Here is a 16,635-nt window from a genome sequence, read left to right on the forward strand (position 1 = left end):
CAGTAGTGAGCCCTGGGGAACACCACTACCACAGGCCTCCAACTGGACTCCACGCCACTGTTGATGACCCTCTGAGCTCTGTCTTTCAGCTGGTTCTGTATCCACCTCACTGTCTACTCACCTAACCCACACTTCCCAAGCTTATCTAGGAGGATGTTATGGGAGACAGTGTCAAAAGCCTTGCTGAAGTCAAGGCAATATAAGATGTGTGAGATCAAGGTAAACTTGATTTCATAGACAGAATCGCAGAATCTGTAAGATTGGAAGAGACCTCTGGAGATCTAGTCCAACCTCTCAATTCTACTGGGGCTTGAACCCAGGACCTTCAGCATATAAAGCAGATGTGATAACCACTGCACTATCAGTGAAACCTGAGATTTATTTTAAGTAAGATTTAATACTAAATATATTTATGCTTATATATTGTTTTTCCTTGCTTTYCTATGCAATAGGAATAAATATACCTATTAATAAAAATATCTTCCTGGATTTGATGTATGTCTATAAGTGCAGACTTAAAAGGTAGAGTGGAACAGTTGAGGAGTCTTTCTATGTTCAGCTGAAAATTTTTTGAGAGAGAAGCTGAGAGTGTGATGGATCAAACTGTCACACAGTGATGCATGAGGTCCAAGGCCTGCTGTAATGTGTTTAATAGTGTAACGAAGCAGAATAGATTGAATAAAAGAGTCTGAGAGCACTTTGCCCAACATAACTTTTGGGTGGCTGGTTAGGTCACTCTGCTAGGAAGTGAGAGACCTGATCTAGGGGGAGGTGATCTGAATCCAGATCTCTCATGCCAAAGATGTCTGAATTGTTATTCTTGAGAGGGTAAGAGAGGTAGCACCTTGGTTTTGAGCATGATGCCCCCCTATACCTGCTGAATGTCTTTTCAGTTTTCAGGCTTACTTTCCCTTTGATAATAGTATGCATACTTTAACCGTATCTTTTTTTCTTTTCAATTAACAAAGATGAAAAAAATCTATTTGGTTTGACATAAAAAAGATCTATCTTTCTCTGTCCTTGCACTGTCCAGTTCTGCCCCAGTTTGGCATCAAAATAAAAATAAAAAACCCTAGTAATTACTTATATCTCACCACATTACTTTCTCTGTCCAATATTGCTAAATATACTGTTATGATTAAAGGAGATGATGTCTTCAAAAATATGGCATGGGGCTTTTGATAATTACTACTGGAAAACACGCACATTCCTGAATAAAAAGTGAGGAGATAGAGTGGCTCAGATTGAATTTTTATTTCACTGGAGAACTTCCCCAAGTGATTGCATTGATAACGATGAAAAACTACTTAGAAAAAATATGGAAAGGTAGTAGAGGTGATGGTGAGGAGCACAAGTAATTTATGACCTACTAGTGATAAGCATTTTGATCTTTCTTTCCAGAATGATTATCATCACATTATATACTATTTTATTTTATAAAAATAGAAAGGCTGAAATGTGAACCTTAAAAATAAAGGGAGATGTGGCTAAATTACTGACTTTTTTTATTTGACTATTTTTACTGACTGGTTATTACTGTTTTTTTTTCCATTGGGAATATCTTCTGAAGTTGACCCCTGACTGATAAATAATTAAATCATGTAGTTTTATTAAATCTTCATGGCTACAATTATATTTCTACCATTTAGCCTTGCATTTAAGAAAGCACAGCATCTATGCAYAGCATTTAAATGACAGCATCTAAGTATTAACTTTCTTGGTTATTTGCTAGGTGGCTGTATGGGAAACACATTTGCTTGTTCTATGCATTTTGTGGGGTACTCTTTGGGATCTGCAGTCTGTCAACACTGACATTACTGAGCACTGTGTGCTGCCTCAAAATTTGTTTTCCAGCTTATGGTAAGCTAATATTTCTGTCTTAGATTATCCAAAATATTTCACTGGAACTGAGATCAGTATTTCTACTTTGCATACCCTAGAGAGTATTTTTATAGAAGAAATCTTTTACATCCAGTCAAACAATTCATATTTTTATGATCATTGATAATTGGCTATAGGGCTAGATAGGTCTAGCTTATTAGTTTTAAGCTCTTTTAAGCCAGGATGACGATTTGGAAACGTGGACTAAGCATTCTGAGATGAATACAGGACTGACCTGAATATATTAACGTTTTCAAAGTTTATTGCTACATTTGTTACAGATTCATGTTTTGCTATTTCTCTTAGAAGTATCAGAGAATTCTGATACCTCATTTTTTGCAGCCTGTGGTGAACCATACCATAGTCTTATAAACCTTTAAAACGCTCCAATATTTTGAACACCTGTTAAAGGTATCCTTCTTAATTATCCTGCTCACTTGTCTGCATAAAGGAAATTCCATYCAGCCAAGGCAATTGACATAGCATCTGATGCTATGGCAAAAGGACATTTTTAAAATTATAGGATCTCATTGCTATAATGAGACAGGAATGGACAAGCAAAATTCTCTCATTTGGCTGAGAATGGCATTTCACTGCAGAGCTAGTGTATCATTATGGTTTATGTTAATTGGTGACATAACTATTGTTTTTAACTTAAGACCATARTGGGTAAGGTTTAACCCAGAAGATGATTTGAATTTTTAAAATTATTTTTAAAATAGGAAAAGGAGTAGTGTTTAAGAAAACCACATGCCACTATAGTAAGCTTAGCGGTGCAACTGATGATGTTTCTCTATCTGCTAAGTATTTGTGAAAGAAATATTTCAAATGATGACCTTGCCTTTAAACACAACTTCACCATCATCTAAAAATCAGACTGTTATGGCGGACTGTTGGGTTATTGAAGAAAAATCAGGGCTAGTTGGTGAATATTTGTAAAGCACTTTGGGAGATGCAGATCACTCTTAGGTACTTTATAAATCTTGATTTACCGTCTCAACAACTTGAGACAAAAGTAAACACAACTACAGGTTAAGATTTGTAGCATAGCAGTGGTCAAGGTAGCAAAAGAGGTAGTGAGGTCTTCCTATGTGCCAGCTTTTCTTTAGAAATTTCTCCAGAAATTTGAAACTCAGGCCAGATACAAAATCTGCTTGGGGGATTCCTGTGGGTCTTTAATATTTCTTCTACAGTGAAAACATAATTTTTCTTTTCCAGGATTAGGCATTACTGATAATCTTAGTTTCAAGTCAGGAAATAATGTTTCTGCAGCCTGAGAAGTTGTTTTTCTAAGCTACTTTTTAGATGGATAATATTGTTGCTCCTTTCTGATGCTTCYCTGTTTTTCTTTTAATTTGCTGATGATCCACACTTCTTGTTAAGTCTCCACCTCCCTGCCCTCTAAGCTGCCTTTGGCCAGAAACGAAGGAAGGGTGTGAAAGATGTGTCCCACAAAATACTGAAACGTATCATAGACTTGGTCTGCTTGTCTTGTAATTACAGAGTTTTCAGAGTGTTTAAAACTCATTCTATGTGAGCTCTAGGAGCAGGGCTCCGCTGTGCTAATGCTAGACAATTCAGAGAAAAAAAGACACGTCTTTCTTCAAAATACTTACAATTTGTGTTTAAAACAAAACAAGCTCCCCACCCCAGCAGATAGCAAGAGAAAGGAAATTGTAAGTAGCCAKTATAATGGGCAGTGAATTCAGTGTAAGTATATTTAAGTTGTCCTGTAGACAATGTTTTAAGAAAGAATCTGTAGGTTACATAGAATTATTCCCAAACAATAGGGACAAATAAAATGAAATTTCCAGTGTGCAGTACAAGAGATCTGTTAATAGACCTTTGGACTGTCTGGTTAGAATTTAGAGCAGTACTGTGTGCTGATCATCACTGATTGTTTTGTGTCTTCCAGGGAACAGGTTCAGGAGAGAACATGGACAGATCTTGATAGCCTGTGCTTGGACCTACGCGGCAATTTTTGCCTGTTCTCCTTTAGCTCACTGGGGGCAATATGGAGCAGAGCCTTATGGCACAGCTTGTTGCATTGATTGGCATTCCACGAACGTAAATGTCGTGTCAATGTCTTACACTATAGTTCTATTTGTTTTCTGTTTTATTCTCCCTTGTGGTGTAATTATCACTTCCTACTCTCTTATTCTCATAACTGTGAAAGAATCCAGGAAGGCAGTGGAACAGCACGTCTCCGGTCCCACCAGGATGAGCAATGTGCAAACTATTACAGTCAAGGTATTTGAAAGTTAGTTTTTGGSAAGACATTTTTGGCACAGTTGGACAGCACCAAGAAATTTCTTGAGAGGAGAATAAGAAAGAAAAAGAAAATTAATCCTTATTACATTTTAATTTCAGAAAATAGTATTGTCTTGTGCCAATTCATTTCATGACAATGAATTACTAAACATGCAAGTAGCAGCTGTATTGTTTTTGGAGGGTGAGAGTTAAGCTCTTATAGAGCTTTGTTATTAGTGAAAAYGGAGATTTCAGAATTTTTTAAAGAAACAATTTKGAACATTTCTATAGAAAACYTGAATTTTTAAAAGAAATTGTGGAGAATRTAGTAAAACTTTGAAACAAAATGTAAAAAGATAAGTATTTGCTAGTACAGAAAATGCCATCTTTTAACATACCATTAACAAGTTTTGGAAATGCTTCTTAGGAGTGGGTCTCTGATGTTGGCGATGRGTTATCTTCTGAGCGTTCACAAAATGCCTTTGTTCCTCTGTGCTCCTGAAGTATCCCATCATCAAACGTCTGTAAGCTGCTACATACTTCTGTAAGCTCCCTTGAGCTTTCTATTTTCTGAAACCTTGAAAAAAAGACTGTATTATTGTCAGTCCTTTGTATATTATACTTTCTGGAAGCCATTTCACACAGAAGAAGATATATATGTATTATTAAAAAAAAAAAAGAATATACAATAGAAACTCACTGCAACGTCTTTGATAGCAAGGTGTGCATTTGGTAGTACAGTTCAAAACCAGATTTAATAGAAGATTCAAAATYGGAGAAGTGAGATTGGGCCTTATATTCAGGAACCAGTGCTTATGAAAGCTGATCTGGTTTGGGGTGAGAGAAGTCTGTTTGCCCAGCTACAAAGCACTGAGAGGATCCAGATTTTAAGCTTTATATCATTAAAGATTTTAAAAATTATCATAGGGATAAAATTCTCYGGTGTATAGCAGAACAGAGGAAAAATGTCACAGAAAGATTTATTTTTATGAATACTTTTTGAATGAAAACCTCTTCAACWGTGTGTTTCAATAGCTCATACAATGAAATTAAATGTGTGGTCACATAATTTGTTGTATAAATTGTTTCTGGCTGCCAAACTATGTCCCTTTCCTTTCAAGGTAAAGACCAGCATCTTTTTTTGACTTCCATGAATCCTTCTCTCATTTTTCTAATTATTTAGTTAGCGTGTAATTTCAAGCATATTCCTCATCACCATTCAGCTTTTTGCTTAGTGTTATCTTTAGTCCTTATCTTCTCTCTCTATTGAGGAAAATGAATRCTCTCATCTGCAAACACAATTGGCTAGCTCCCAGATCTGTTTCTGATAGCTCATCTACTTTCTCTTTTTCATATTACCAAACTTACTCCCACTCTGATGTCTCTCTTCAGAATGCCAACATMACACCAGACTCTGCCCTGTCTCATTCTTTAAGTATTTTGGTTTTGATCACTGTGGAAAATGCTGTCATCCTGCCTACTACATGAACTTGTAAGGATGAGCATCCTTAATGCAAGGAGCTTAGAAGCTAAAATTATGCCTATCTCTTACAAGTCCTTTATAATATCCCTTAGATAGACTATTTCCCAACTAAAGCTCTTGAATTCTTGCCCCACTTCTGGATGTTCTGAATGCATTCATTTTCTTACATCCTCCTTTGACTACAGAATTTTTTTCCTTTAAGTCTTTAGTTAACTTTTAAGAATCTTCATAGCCTCTACCAGTTGACCTCTATAGTCTTGTTTGGTAAAACTAAGATGCTGGTTACACTGTATATTTGCAACTCTCAAAAATATGCAAATGTGCTTTGTTTAAAGCTATTTGTCATTCTGGTGAGTATCTTCTAATAAACACTGGAAAGATGAATAGGATCTCCTTCAAAACTTCCTGTATCATGTTACCACAAAAGTCATATGGRCATATCATACAAGTTGATACTGGTTGGGCTGCTGGAATACTAAGAAAACCTCCCATCACATATTGGCAAGTATTTGGTCTTTCTTTCGTGTTCCCTGACTCTTCCCTTGTAACTACTCCAATTTTCACTATTAGACTAAACTTTCTGTGATAGAGACTGTTTATCTGTCTGCAGGGAATCCCACCTTCCCATTATTGTATAATAATACAAATAACAAATAGTTATAAATGATAATTCCTTAGAGACATTTGCAGAAGTATAAATGGATGGTATAAGTCATACTGATAAAAACAAAAAGGAAGTAAGAGACACCTTATTTTCTTTTTTTCCCCCCCAACAAATTATACTAAAACAAACCACCTAAAATATGTCAGTTTTCTGGTATATATGGAATGCCTATTTATGCTTATATATTGAGCTGTAGTTTTTCCTACTGGATTTGAGCAGCAGTAGTTTATTTTGTAGCTACTGTCAAATCCGAGACAATTTATAGCACATTATTCCTCCCACCTTTTCCATCCTGCATCTGAAATTAGGTCACTGTAACTTAGGCATCCTGGTCACGTTTGACCTGTGCCTCTAGGAGGTGATACAGCTTCAGCTGAAGTGCTTGAACACTGTTTCAATCTTGAAAAGCTAAATCCACAAAATTACTTCGGCATTTAGTGCAAGATTATGCACCTACAGTCTGGCTAAACCCAAAAATATGATTCTGAAAACCTTTGTTTGGCTGCTGCCTAACACTAGAGGGTCCAAAGAAGTGCCGTATGTTCTTCTGTAATCTTAAAAGTTCCCCAGGTTCCTGCAGTTTGCCTTAATCTACATAGCCCTGTGCAAACAGTTATCTCCTTCCTTAACTGTATTAGGATAACAATATCATAACATTCAATTTTGACTCAGTTTAGTCTATTTGGTATTTTAGAAGTAGTTGGAAAATTTTATTAAAAGTAACACTAACAACAGTTAATATCACTATCACTAATCTACTTTCAATGTTAAAAGATCTGTCTGTGGTGCTTTTTTCTGTGCTGTGTTAGAATGACACTATCAAGATTTTTAGAAAATGTAATCAGAGCTGTAGAGTGCTATTTGTGTTTTTGTACTTGTGAGTTTATGAAATTGGTCATTGATATTGTTTTTATTATTATATAGTACAATAGCAAACAATTACAGTGCATATGGAGGACATTATTTATTTTTCTCATCTGATCTCTTTGTGGGGTTATGTGGGCCTACCAGCCTCTGGAGAAATTATGCTCTGAACATATGAACAAATAGAATAAATAAATATTATAGAACAAATTAAGTATTACGAATGCAAGCCAAAAGGCAGAAAATCACCTTTTCGCCAGGAGTTCACTGGGATTAAGCAGGTTCAGAAACACATTCTAATTCTGCTTAGATGTTGGACGAATAAAACCACCATAAATGTAAGTTGACATGTTATTCACATTTGTTAAAATATCATTTCTGAATGCTCCACAACACTCTACATTTAGAGTCATGAGGGAATAAGTCTTTGACTGTGGAGACTGTGTTCATTTTTCTTTTCTGTGCTACAGCAGACTTTGTATATGACCTTGGACAAATCTTATAGAACCCAATTTGTATTTTGCTGTGGCTTGAATTTGTGGTTTAAAACACTGAAGTATTGTTTGGCTGTATAAGAGAAAGCTGAAAAAATCGTATCTCACTTCTAATTTTGTTTATTGAGGAAATGAAATCATTTGCAGTTAAACAGCACAAATCTACACATCATAAAGATTAATTGGAGGTTAAATTGTGCTTACGATGCGTGGACATAGTGCTTGGATTTTTAATCCTTCTAAATTATCCCATGTTAAATTCAATGGATATTTTACTGTTAATATTAATAGGAGTTGTCAGTTGTACTCTCTGAAACTGGAAGTATTGTACATCCAGTGGTACAAATAAGATTGAAAGCTATGGATAATTACRGGTCGGAGAGAGAATTATGAACATGATGGGAAACTCAGTGGATATCAAATTGGATAAAAGTTATTCTTCAAAGAATAATGGACATCAAATTAGATAAAAGCTACTCTTCAAGGAAGATCTACAATATAGAATAGAAGATCCCAAACACAAATATTTCATTGTGATGGGGAAATCTACTGAAGTTGAAACACTGAACAGCTGCAATTCTTCTTTTCGTAATTTTGCGCACCTTAAATAAATACCTCAGTTATAAGGCATAACAATATTGTGTTTTGCTGCAGGCATTTCAAAGCTGTTTGGGAATTAGTGATCAGCGTGCTCTTTCTAAATGTCAGTCTAACTGGTGTGAAATGAGAGAATAGGGATGGATAGAGAAACAGTCTTAATGCCAAACATACAGTTGTGTTACACTGTTGACTGTATAATATTTATTTACTTGAAGTGGAGACAAACAGCTCTTTGGTAAATGTAGGAGGGTCTAGTTGACATAAAAAGAGCAGATTAAAATTGTCAAAACTTGTTATGGCAGAATATAGACATTTTATTTGGAGAAAAGGTGGAATTGAGATTCTGTCACTTTGAAATATATAATAATATTTATAATTGACTTTTGTGTAGCAAAAACACTTATAAAAATGAAGAATGAAAAAAGTGCTTTAAGATTCCTATGTGAGCATGCCTCAGATCAGAAAAAACTCTAAATAGAGTTTTAGATCTCTCAGAAAGGTTAGCTTCATTTGTGTGTTCTCTCTGTTGACTGATTCATTTATAGTGATCATTGCTGCACGTATAAGAACTCTAGCCTTTCCAAATGTGCAGGTCCTACAGATGGGATGGGCACCTCTAAGATGGGCATCTTGAGCAAAAGTGCAAAAATTCATTTTTATTTATTTATTTTTAATCTGGAAAAGATTTACAAGATAATAAAGGGGACAGATCCAGAGTGTGAGATAGCYCCTTGTCATCCCAGCTCACCTTTCTTTCACAGCCTTCTGGATGTGTTTTTATTATTCCCATACCAGGAAGAACAGAATTAGTGTCAGTTGTTTCTATCAGTTACTTTTCAGACTTAGTCATCAGTGCTTAACAGTATTCTGCAAGAAATTTTGCGTTGAAATATGCTTTAGCTTTTCAGATCAATAAACTACCAATATGCAGAGTGTTTAGTACTATGCTGGTTAGTTTTATGCCTTTTGTGTATACGATGGGAGATTATGGCCAGTATTTCCCGTAGTGATGATAATCAGAGCAAGGTTAAACTACCAAACCAAAGGMCATTAGGGTAGTTGTAGTTAACTACAAGACTCAAATTCAGGAACCACCCTTGCYTTGTCTAGTGCTTAACCAGTCAGTCTGTCTCTTGCATATTTCTTTCTCCAAACTTTTGTGTATGCTCTTTCTGGTCTCCTGAATGTCCAGCAAAGTTTGCACAAATGAGAGAKAGTATGCAGTTTTCTAATCTAAGCCCAGACATGAAAGATGCTGTATACTGTGAAACTCTAGTTCTCTGCCTCTTCCTAACACAGAGTTCAGGTGTGTTGGATGGGCTGGTCCTGAGAATACATAAGTTTACCTGGTCTGTGCCTACAGGCCACAATCATTCTTTGGTTCATATAAGCTTTATAAGGGGACAGGGTTTTACAAATCTGCGGCCTAACTCAGAAGCATCCTTTTTGAACTTGACCAAAGACTCTCCTCTCTGTCTTCTGCACATTACTCCTTCTTCTTAATAATCTTGGGCAATCAGTTGAAACTAGATTTTTTTTTAGTCAATTTATTGTTCAGATGGAAGAATTTTCCAAATCTTCCTTATGATAATGAATAAGTTGYGCTTGTTTGGGTCCCAAGAGAGTTCACTGCAGTGAGAGTAAAGTGGAAGTGGAAGAAATGTTACACAACATTTCACAACCATAATAAATTCTCACAATCTGTACATATTTCTGGACAATACTATTCTGTAGATGACTTTTTTAAAAAAATGTAGTGGCAGACTATTACACTGAAGCTGCTGCATTATACTTACAGATCTAAACAGAAGTTTTGGGGGCTGTTTGAAGATCTGAAGCTTCTATTAAATTGGTAAGATTTGATGATAATTGACACAAATGCAACTGTTAAATCTGAAATTATAGGCAGGTGCTAAAATAGTGACATATATGCTGAGCTGTAGATGCCCAGGACTGAACAATCTAAAGCRTCAATATAGTTTCCATTTAAGCTTGCTGAAATTATACAGTCCATGACAGATATGTGGCTATATTGCATTTATATATTTAATAATTGAAAAGCAAGTCTAGTATGCAATTATGATTCTGTTAGCTAAAATTGACATCTATTAGAGATTTGCAGTTATATCTACATTTTGGGTTAATATAAGGCAGGAAAATGATCAGCAGTAACTCCTATCATCTTAACCTTTGTGATTTTGCACCTATATTTAAATTTCCTTTTGCTATTTAAAGAACTGGTGATGTAAACCAACCTTGCCTGCTTAGGGCAGTCAGGTATCACAGCTGCGAGGTTTCTGTTTTCTTGCATTTTAAATGAAATTATTATTTATTTATTTATTTATTTGTAGAAACAAGTATCACTAGAGTGCAAAGGAGTCCATATTGTTAGATTTTGTCTGACTACAGTCCCAGAAACGTATCCCAGATGTCTTACTATCCAACTGGGAAGAAAAACATGACTGATAAAAAGCATATGAACCCGAGGGGTAGTTAGCAGGAAATTGTGGTGACTTCTGTGTTGCTAAATAAAAGAAGACCAAGAAACACAAGCACTGGTCCACTGTTGCTTAGCTGTTAGTATGGTCACTGCTGTTTTTTTTGTCTATGCCTGGACAAAGTCTGGTCAAGGGATAGCTGCTCTTGCCTGAACAGCACTGTGCTATCCCTGTATGCACATTTTAAGTGGGAAAATTAACGACACCACCTTAGTTTTTTCCAGCCAGAAAATTGCCAATGTCGGGCAGRTATTGGCCTGTTGTCACTTATGCCRTGAGACTGTTCCTTCTTTTCTCCAAGAGCCTACTATGCTGCTTTTGCAATGCAGCTGGTGCTAAATGAATGACTGAGAACAACTAGATTGACTTTTTTTTTTTTCATCCTGACACTTTAACAACTTGCTTAACAGGATCTAAGCATATTTTAGGGTTTACAGATCTTAATTCCTTTGCTGTCAATGCCTGTGATGTCAAATCTGCATGCCATATTAAGGACATACATTTCTTAAATTTGTCCAGTGAGACTTCTGGGTTCAGATTAAATCTGGAATAGTGTAYTGGAGTTTGGTCTGGAATGATTATTTTGAAAACTGCTATGATACACTACATTTTCAGATTTTAAGTTATATAATACAAATAGTTCAAAGATTCTTCTTTGGGATGCAAAAATGCATGAGGCTCAGGGTGACATTTGCTGAGGTTACTTTTGCAAAGACCATGCAAAAACCTTCTAAAACAATATCTCTTGGAGAAGCAAATAAACACAGTTACAAATGAAAAAAGTGTTGTGTGTCTATAAATCAAGCACAAGGATATTTTTCACGTAGGTAAGGTAATGGTAGCTGACACTGCTCTGAAATTTACAGGCAGAAATCTCTCTTGGGGAATTATGTTTGAACKGGAACTTGGGGAAAATGTTAAGTTTGTAAGAACAACTTCACAACAAGGAATACAAGCTACAGAGAATACTTTTATATTACATGTAGATATAAAAAGAAAACAAATGATGTTCTACAACTGCAGCATTAAGTCAGCTTTATAGTTAGATCCTCTCAGCTCGTGTAAGTCAGTCCACTCAGACTGGAACAAGCCCTGGCTCTTGGCACAAGCTAAGGATCTGATGCAACTGTTTCAAATTACATGCTCATTGGAATATACATTGAATAAGATTATGTGAATTCAGCTTATTGACACTTTAAGTAAATGATACTTCAGGACATTTTTGGAAGCCAAAGAATTTTCAACATTTTTATGTCTGTTCCATCAYGAATTTTCCTGACATACATTTATGACAAATAAAAGGAAAAAGCTCAGCCAACACTGGTCAGGATAAGACTGAATCAATTGGTGAGAATAGAGGRTTTTGTGATCTTGTTAATGCTCACAACATTGCCCTATATCTGCATCATCATCACCCTTCTTTTGTTGGGCTTATGAAAATCTTGATATTCTTTTACATCTCATGTTGGCACCGCTGGTTATGCCAGTCCTCATGCCTGTTGTCTTGGAACCATGCGGGTTATTTTGTTGATCTTTTGGTATTTTCATCTAGTACCTGGCTTGTAACCTCTGAAGACTGGCAGAGAGGGTGAAGTGCTATCCAAGCCCTGTTGTTATTAAACTCTTAACTTCTGAATATGTGACATGACAATACAAGTAATAATAAAGTCTCTTTCTACATGCATGTATGTATATGCATAGGTGATAGGCTCAGATATCTCAAAGGGTGTTCATTTTGCCTAACTGCACTCCACTAAAAGYTAATTATTTTAAGCTGTTAGTGACCATGAGTGTCTCGCCTATTTTAGACGCATATCTCTGGATGAGATCAATTGCTCTCTGGAAATGTGTGTCTTTTTCCTTTGACATTATAAAAAACCTACACTGGCACAGATTTGAGTATGAGTTTTTGAATACCTGAAGTTAAGGAAGATGAGCCTCCCCCCCCCATGCTGTGGAGACTCTACTGATCCAGTTCTGGAACTTGGCTCAGAGCTTCTTGAAAAAATGTGCCAAATGTCTTTTCACAGAAACAATGTAAAGCCTGTTGCAATCCYAAAGATTAGTTGCTATCGTAAGTAGTCAGCTTGGAAGTACACMAATCAGTTCTGCTGTTCCTTTTTTCTTAATGTGATTCTAAAAGGTCAAGGCAAGTCTTGAATATTAGGCATGGGCAGTTTAGGATTCCAAAAACCRTACATGCAGCACCAACATTTTCATAGGTAGAGCCCAATCTTCACCTAGTGTAAAGAAATAGAACTCTACAGAAAGAAAGGGAAAAATTAAGTTCACCTCATCTCGCGGATTTGGCTCTTCATCTTTTCTTAACTGATCTCATTCTGTCAAAATATCTTGTTTCTCAGTTCTGCCAAATTAGTTCAACTGGTTAGACTTCAGGAGAGCTCTAACAGCACCAAATGGTTGACACACATAGATTTGAAATGTCACTATTATCACAGACTTTTTTTTTTTTCATTCTAGAGACATATACAAACTCATAAATAGATTTTAGCACATCAGTTAAACTGCAGAAATTTCTCAGAAGACATTTGGTGTATTCTTCTTGGCAATCACCATGCACTTCTTGCAAAATAAATTTTGTGAAGTTATCAAACTTAGGGAGAAGATAATAAAACTTTGAAAAAAAACTGAAAAATTTTGAAAATGTTGTGTGTTAAATGAGTCTAGTGTGTGTTCCTCTGGTGTTAGGTATTCAGGGCCCCTTTCATTCTCACTCTGAAAATAACAATATAATCTCTCGTTATGAAAAATAAACATGTTTTTTTCAACCCTGAATCTATAGCCAGAGCATCRCTGAGAAAAAACATGAATTTGCAGTTAACTAAGCTGATTAGCAGCTCTTTGTACTCCCACWTTCAGAGGGCAGCTCAGGCAGGTGGCACAATCAGCAATTCAGTGCAAAAGTACCTTCCTTTGTATCCTTCTTTTATTCACTTTCATCTATCACTACTCTAGATTGAATAGATTTTCTACTGTCTCTCTCTTGCATACATAGTTTTGGCAAACATCAACCTCCGAAGCTTCTTCAAGAGCACAAATATTTTTGTTTCTATCTTTAAATATATGCGCTCTTGAGTTATGAACAGTGCATAGAATGATCCCCACCAGATTAGTCTTCTAGTACAGTTCAGATTTCTTGAGATTTATGTTTATTACAGTTCCAGTACTTAATCTCTCATTTTGTGTATCTCTATGATAATTATTAAAAAAATATTGAAACTCCATAATTAAAAAAGAAGACATTTAAACTTTCTTGATAGAGTTTAAGACAACCAATTGTAGAGTAGGAATTAATCTAARTTCATGAATTTGATTCACCCTCAGGATTAATATTTTTTTCTGCTTGGGACACACTTATGCTTTTAAAACCAATGGATTAATTAAGCTGTCAGGTGCCTATGTGTAGCTCCAGTTGAACACCAACAATAAAATGACAGATGACATACTGTACCCAGTAGGGCCTACAGACTAGACAGCAGAGAGGAATCGCCATGCAAATGAGACAAATTTCTCCAGAATGATACCTTTTTTCTTTAGATTGATTGTCTTCCTTTTTAATCTAAAGAGTATTTTCATGGCWTTTTAGTGAATAGGAAGAGAATTGTGAGAGCTGATATATTTGAACTTTAAAAACTTCAGACAGAACGGAATTTCTAAACAAATATGCGCTTAGCAGCTGAGGTGTGATGGAAGGCTTGGAGAGATATTTTAACAAGGAGAATCAATCACATRGTATTTTTATGCCTATACAGTTTCAAAGTTATTTTGCTCAGACTAATTGTTTTCTTTCTCTTTCTATTATCACTGCAAGCTGAGCGTCGCTGTGTGCACTGGATTTTTTGCTGCATGGAGCCCTTATGCCATCATTGCCATGTGGGCAGCTTTTGGATCTGTAGATAAGATTCCTCCACTAGCCTTTGCTGTGCCAGCTGTCTTTGCGAAGTCCTCCACACTGTACAATCCAGTTATCTACCTTCTTCTGAGGCCCAATTTCCGAAATACTATTGTCAAAGATTTTACAGTTTTTCAACAGCTATGCATCAGGACTTGTTTTTGTGTCAAGGCCCTGCAGAAYTATAGATCAACTTGGGAGACTGGCCTGAGAACATTTAAAGGCAAAAATGAATCCAGCTGTAACTCTTTGCAAACTACGGAAGGGTGTTCTTACTTCCCCTGTGAAAAGTTCAATGATAGACTCGAACACCTTAAAAACTATCCAAAACACTGCCAGGAGAGCCTAAACATTGTGGAATGCACTCCTCAAGAAAGCGTGTCCTTGCAGAGCAATCTCCAAATAAATGTGAGACAGGGCAGTAAGAAGTCTGTGAAGATAGTTGTGCAAGGAGAAAAAAGCACTGAAATTGATAACTTGGAAATCACTGTAGAAACCCTACCTGTGCATTGTACATTTACAGATCTCTAGGACTGCTCATCCAAAGCCCTTTGACAATAATACCATTATACTGCATTTATGAATGTAACCCTTTTAAAAGAGCCCTTCTACTACCCCATTTTCTATACTCTTTTCCTGGTTTTATCACGTATTCTTTGATAGGACACATGCTACAGCATGGATATGTTATAAATGTTGTATGACCCTCATGACGCTGACTTAAGCAAGTATATTGTGTGGACTGTATTCATGTCATAAACTGTGTCAGATAAATCTCTGCACTTTGTAGTATCCATTTTCAAGAGAACACACTGCATATTGAGAGGTTTTCTGTAAAGTGTTATAACCCTTTCTAGACTTTGTATGTTTTACATTCTGTATGTTCAAAACACAAAATTCAATGTAAAGTTGTAAAAGGACAATCTCATGCTGTTTTAATTGTTATAACAGCTGAAAAGTAAATGCTAACTGAAATACCTGTTTTCCAAGAAGCAAAAATGAGAGCGAGAATGCAGCATGTTTTGTATTTCTGGGAGGCAGAGGTCCTTGCGTTGCCAGAACAGATATGTTCTGACCTAATTCCACATAAATGAAATCAAAATATTTCTGGTAAATTGAAGATAGCACGTAGCTTTTGTTTACTTTTTTGGAGTGACTTGAGAAGAACTTGTCCTAGAACATTATTTATTATTCCCAGTTCCTTCTACAGGACCTTGGAATTATGAGAGTGAAGACACAGCCCAGAAATACTGTAATGGTCAAAAATCTCTGCTTGAGTTAGCCACTGAAACAGTGAAAAGCACCCTATTTGAAGATCSCAATCCTTCAGCAATTTTTCCATTTGGCTTATGAGAATAATCTTGCAGAGTAAGAATACCCATGTCCGTCCTTTCCCGTGATTTGGGTTCCTTCTCCTCAGACGGGTAAGGAAAAGAAAAAGAAAGGAGCATTGATGAAAGGGCTTTTGAAATGGTTGCTTCTACTGATTCAGGAGGAATTGGTTAAAGTGCTGCTCTGCTTCATAGCTTACCAACAAGATCACTCTGCGCCACTGCTGTTTAAGCAAGGGCACACTCAGAGTGCTACACGCTCATTTTGGCCARTGCGCAGCCCTCTGGTTCAGTTATTTCAGCTTTGTTTTGCAGCAGTGCCCAGAGGCATGTGTCAGTGTTGGGGCATCTTTGGGAGGTGAGTCAAGGGATCTGCAGCCTGCAAGGCCAGTTTGGCCTACACTTCGCAGGGGCGACTTCAACACTTCCAAAGCCTCAGGGGGGATATCTATATCTTTCTAAAGATAATGGTGGGCAGCAGCACATTTCACTGCTGTATCTGTATTGCAAAAGGGGCAGTTATGTTAAATTCTATGAAGTTAATTCTACGAATTAGCCAGTTTTCTATTGCTATAGAGCCTGTTTACTTAGGACATGTATTCTGTTTGCTGTCGTGTTCTTAAACTATCCTCATCTTTCTCCAAGCTTCCTTTCATC

General features: G+C 36.4%; 1 protein-coding gene across 1 annotated transcript in view; it reads left to right on the forward strand.

Moving 5' to 3' along the window:
- LOC146589399 (opsin-5-like) overlaps positions 1-15,178 on the forward strand; it is a 19,606-nt gene extending 4,428 nt beyond the window's left edge. Inside the window, exons 3-5 of the mRNA XM_085316238.1 lie at positions 1,733-1,860; positions 3,797-4,131; positions 14,567-15,178. Of these exons, the coding sequence (XP_085172364.1) occupies positions 1,733-1,860; positions 3,797-4,131; positions 14,567-15,178 (1,075 nt within the window). The remainder of the gene's footprint in view (positions 1-1,732; positions 1,861-3,796; positions 4,132-14,566) is intronic.
- The last annotated feature ends 1,457 nt before the right edge of the window (positions 15,179-16,635 follow it).

This window comes from Rhea americana, unplaced genomic scaffold (genome assembly GCF_003343005.1).
Source record: "Rhea americana isolate MKP2758 unplaced genomic scaffold, rheAme1 scaffold_46, whole genome shotgun sequence".
In the NCBI taxonomy this organism is placed as follows: domain Eukaryota; kingdom Metazoa; phylum Chordata; class Aves; order Rheiformes; family Rheidae; genus Rhea; species Rhea americana.